At 38.8% G+C, this 5,644-nt stretch overlaps 1 protein-coding gene across 6 annotated transcripts in view; it reads right to left on the reverse strand.

Annotated features, from left to right (window-relative positions):
• Positions 1-5,644, reverse strand: part of PFKP (phosphofructokinase, platelet) — an 89,365-nt gene that overhangs the window by 45,999 nt on the left and 37,722 nt on the right. For all 6 annotated transcript variants that reach the window (XM_018569674.1, XM_018569669.1, XM_018569673.1 and 3 more), the window contains one exon: positions 3,804-3,969. In XM_018569674.1, the coding sequence (XP_018425176.1) occupies positions 3,804-3,969 (166 nt within the window). The remainder of the gene's footprint in view (positions 1-3,803; positions 3,970-5,644) is intronic.

Below are 5,644 nucleotides of genomic sequence, written 5' to 3' on the forward strand. Positions count from 1 at the left end.
ATCTATCTATCTATCTATCTATCTATCTATCTATCTATCTATCTATCTATCTATCTATCTATCTATCACAAAGCTACACAGTATTAGCACATTTTTTTTTAATATAACTAGCATAAAACCTGAATCATTCTTCATAAACAGCAAAGCTCACAATAGGAGAAGGACACACTTAGCTAATCAGATCTATATACATTTACGCAGTACTGTAAGTCATGCTTCTCCTTCATTGTCCAGTCAAAGGCTGGAGGCAAGTTGGTGAGCAAGCTGGAGAAAAGCCAGGCCACCAAACTGCCTGTGATGTCCAGCAAGTGTGTCTGAATCAAGACAGGCTGCATGGAGGTAAAAAGCCTTTGACAGGTAAATTGGTTAATGTATATGTATTTTAGTCCTTTATTTAGCTCTATGCCTGGAGTTCACCTTTAAAAAGTAGAGAGAATACATAGATTAACTGTATTTTTTCTCTTTAAACTGTCCATACACCAGCAGGTCTGGTTTCTTGACTGCTGAATGGTCAGACCTTTACCAGGTCTCTAGAAATGAGACATAAGTAAGCAGAATTTAATATTTATAGATACTGTATGCTATTCAAAACCAAATGATTAGTTCTAAATAAAGTTTTAACTGTTCCTATATTACAGAAATGGGTATACTGCTGGGAAGCATGAATAAAATATGGGGTAGGCTTTACAGAAAATTCACTGACAATTACAGCCATATCTGCTATAGCCAACAGACTGCACTGTCCTCACACAAAGGCCATGGTACTGAAATACAGTCTGAAAGTATTTTTGGAATCTGAAGCCAAGAAGTAGACAACCATTTTCATCAATACTGAGCAAACAAGAAAAAAGAGTAAAGGTGACTAGGAAAGATTAACACGTGAGTCATCAAGTTGTGGAAGTTGTAAATGGACAGTAAAATAAAATTAAACACTACAGTCAGCAGAATTACATGGATCCGATTTATCTGTGACTGGCACATTACTATGGGCAACACAAACACTTTAATTAATATAATATAGCATGTATAGCTTGTATCTTTTTAGATAAATATATACAAGAGATCGGCTTGATATAAATAATCTTAGAAATGTGTTTTAATGTCTTAAAAAATGATCTTTTATTTATAGTTCATATTCATATTTGTACATACCAATGGCCATATTGGATCATTACAGACTCTGCTTCCAGCTTTGCAGTGCTACAAAATGGTTGTGCTTTTCTGCTCTTTCTCACAATGCAAGCCTATGAGATGACCAACTCACTAAAAACAATGCACTCCGTGTGTGGCAGACCTTTTATCAGCAGCAGTTAAGAGTGATTGAAATAGGTTTAATGAAGAACGGTCCATTAACATTTCTTCAAAGTAACAATTATATTAAGAACTCTAAATATGTGCTCATTAAGATACTCTATACTATCATTTAAAGCAGATCCACTGAAATGATTGGCTAATGCACAAAAACACAACTGGGGGTTATTCACAAAGGAGCCGAAGGATCCACCCGTAGCTTTGGCTGATCCTTCGGCTCTCTTCGGCTGCCGGAGCCCTTCGGTTCAGTCTTTGGATGTTGGATCGGCTGAGTCGAAGTCCTTCTGCACTTCGGTTGAACAGAACATGCAGAGCATGTTCGGCTGAGCCGAAGGCAGCCGATTCCATCCGACGTATGGCTGAAATCAAACGTAGTTCGGCTCACTTTACTTCGGCTGGGTTATAAACTCGGCTGCCTTCGGGAGCTTTGTGAATAGCCCCCACCTATCTTTTTTTATTTCACATTAAAAAAATCTTTTGCATAAAAGATGAGCAAATAAATGTTTGAAATAAACATAAACATGTTTTAAGAGTGCAGATATGATAGCCTATAAGTATATGCATACAAGAAAAAAAAAAATCATATAAGTACATTACTGCATGGGCAAAGAAGTGCAAGGACCCTTACTGAACCACTACGGCTGGCTGGCTAAAGCTGAACTTTTTTGCAAATTTCCTTGCTATAATAAATATGAAATAACATGTTATCGCAGCAGGGCAAAGCAACAGATCCGCTCGTTCACCAGCAACATAGACTCACTTGCATTTGCCCTCCTGCCACGCTGTTCAGCCACTAGGACTGAAAAACAGAAGCTCTCTGTAAGCTCCACCATTTGACCAGGAGCTCACACATGGCTGCTCCCATATAACGGCCGACTGACAAGTACCCGAGCATTGGTTGCATGAGCCACAAAGGAAGCTGGTGTTGGAAGATTCCCATCCGCCATGTGATCACAGATCTAAATGTAGAGCAGAAAGCTATATAATACCCAGCATGTGTCAATGACTGTGGGTCTTGCACTGATTGATATCTGAATTAGAGCTGCAGCTAACGATTATTTTCCAAATCGATTAGTTAGCCGATTATTAAGTTCGATTAATCGGTTAATCGGATAAACAATAAAATACATTTTTAAAAATGTCTCCAATGATTGACGACTAGTTTGTATAGAGATTGTAGTCCATCACAGGAGCAAGCTTGGAGCGGTGGAAGTAAAACAGAAAAAAAATAGTGTGGTGTGCAATATAGTGAAATGGAAAGTGTAAAATTATACAGCAATGAATGCAGAATGTCACCGGCTATAGAAGACTACTAATCCCAGCAATACATTATACATGACAATGCAGAATACCACCAGCTATAGAGGACTACAACAAATTTCAGCAATAGTACATTATAGCTGGCAGTATTCTGCATTGTGCTGTATAATGTACTGTTGCTGGGTTTTGTAGTCCTCTATACAGCGCAGTGCAGATTATCACCAACTATAGTGGAGTACAACAAATCCCAGTAATAAATTATACATACAGTGTACAATGTATTGCTGGGATTTGTAGTCCTCTATAGCTGATGGTACATTGTGCTGTATATTATACCATCAACTATAGAGGAATACAAATCCCAGCAATAAATTATAGAGCACCATATGGGGGAAAAGTGCAGGCTTACCTGAGCAGTCTTCCAGCAACTTGCTTCTGAGATCGGGCCTGTCTATCGGTGGCTGTCATCCACCCCACACCTGCTCCTCCTTACTACATCTCCCCGCGTCCCTGTGCTGATCGTGTATGTGGGCGGGCGGGGAGTGTGAGGCGGGGAGGAGGTGCGGCGTGTAGAGCGTGGATGCGGGCGGCCCTGGCAGCGGCGAGTGTGAGGTGGGGAAGAGGTGCGACGTGCAGCATGTGGGAAGCCGTGAACAGGGCCAACTGATCGGAAGCCGATTGATCGATTATTGAAAAAGTTGACAACTTTTTCAATAATCGATTATAATCGATTATGTCGATTAGTTGTTGCAGCCCTAATCTGAATGGTAAAGTATCTCCACTCAGGGCCACCAACCGAACATAATTATAATACATTATCAGTACTGCCCAAGAGGGCCCCCCCTTGCCTGCAGTCCAGTCCTCTCCTGTTAAATGAATATTTAACTTTGCATTGCTTAGGAGAGTAAGCTCTGTTGCCCTCTGACAGAGAAAGTAGCCAGCCTTCAATGTTTGTATATAATCCATGCATTTTAGGGTTCCTAGCTTGCTCCCCCATGATAAAAATGGCTGAGAAGGGGAAAGCACAGGAACTGGCATTTCTTTCTTCTTCTAGTTAGTTCATCCATCATCAATCCATCAAAGTTCTTCAATGTGCTCTACTGTTATTGTATGAAGCTATCTCGAAAACATGGCAAGGCTCATACTCATTGGATTATATAGCTGGGTGATCCTGTGTTGACAAGATCATGGAGTTAGTATGTAGAAGCATGTATCATAGACACAATAGTTACCTCTGTGCAGTAGTCATGATGGCATCCACCACCTCAATAATTCTGTGCAGGGCTGAGTCGGTTCCGATTGTCATGTCAGTTCCACAGAAATCATTATCGATGGAGCCCACCATTCCGACAATATTCAGATGGGCATATTCCTGAGAAGCTGAAGCTTCAATTTTTCCTAGGAGAAAACAGAATAAATATATGAAGTATATGGGGTTCTATGGGGCTATTTATAAAGAAGTAAAAAAAAAAAGGACACGGATATACAGAAAAAACTGACCGGGGTCCTAAACCATATGAAAATCCTAACAATAAACTTCTTCTACTTACCCCTTTTTGATCTGTTAAGTATACCAAAAGTGCTTTATTTAGATGAACTGCTGATATAAGACTCGCAAAATTTCATTTCTCCAGCTGTGAACTTTGAGCATTAATTCCTCCACAGTGACTACAGCTACGAATGGCAGTGAGGGCTTGTTTAAATCTCATCTATTGTTTGTTACAAATATGCAAATACATAAATGTCCATAGCCTTATCAAAAATCAATTTGGTAGAAGGTCACTGATGTTGCACAACCAACTTATCATACCTCCTATCCACTGTGGTGTGTAAATAGGTACACTGTAACAAGCCAAAAGCAGATTGAACACTAACATGCAAATAGAATCTAGATAATATGTGACACTGACCAGGCCAGTCCTTGTGCGCTCTTTCCTACTAAAGGCTAAGATCTCTTATAGATAGCCTGTAATTGTCCATTTTATGTGTTTAGATCTACATTGTATCCTCTTGGTGAAATGCCTGTTAATTTGTTAAATTGGTCTAAATCCATTAATTGCAGCCTCTGGTTTACTCACTCCTGTGTAATTTCATGCGGTGATGTGAAAAATGAAATGTTTCAACAACCATAGCTAGCTCTTCCCAGTACTGTTTGTATCAAGGTCCCCAAGGCATGAAAAGATCAATGTTGTATCCAGGCGACTTGGGCAACATCAGGTGACAATCATTATACACAGAAGCAAACACCCCTCACTGACCCTTGTCAGGTGTAGAGATGATATAAATTACATTTATTTATTTTTTCAGCCAATGCTACAAATAAACTTGCACACTCCAATGATCAGTGTACCATCAAATATACGGGGTATTAAATGAAATTGTATATCTATATTGTATTTATTTATTATGAGCAGGAAATAAAATAAATAATATGTAGTGTTTTATCTCGCCAGCAGGCAGACTTCTTGGCTCTTTTTCACATGCTTTCCTATTACTCTTTGCCATGGTGTTATAAAAAGTATGTTGTTTATAGAAATCAATAACTCAAGCTAAAATGTACACATACAGTATAAGGAAATGAATCATAGAAGTGACTGGACACTAATTGGACAGTCATCTGAAAGAGGCTACTCTTTCTGTGCAGTCTGTTTTCTAATCCACAATGCTCTGGGAATCCTTTGTATTATATACAGTAATGCGTTCATTTGCAAATCAAAGGATATACAGTAAACTCTCAGTTATCCGGTATTCAACTAACTAAAACTCTCATCTAGCCAGAAAAAAAAACTGTACTCACTGTTTTGCTGATCTGCGGCATGTATTATCCTGGAAATGATTGTGTCTATTTGTCTTAAGTGTGTCTATTTGTCATAATTTGCTTTTGATAGCTGCATTTCAATATTAATATGAAGTCAATACAGAGTTTATATTATGATATGGTATAGTATGGGGTATGGCATTAGTTAGACCTATTTTTAATAGTAGCTCTCAAGCAACCAGAAACTACATTTATCCGGAAACTACCAATCCCTGTGGATGCTGGATACCAGGGAGTTTACTGTATATATATATA

The sequence above is a fragment of the Nanorana parkeri genome, unplaced genomic scaffold (assembly GCF_000935625.1).
Source record: "Nanorana parkeri isolate BGI_ZX_2015 unplaced genomic scaffold, ASM93562v1 scaffold1378, whole genome shotgun sequence".
Taxonomy (NCBI): Eukaryota; Metazoa; Chordata; class Amphibia; order Anura; family Dicroglossidae; genus Nanorana; species Nanorana parkeri.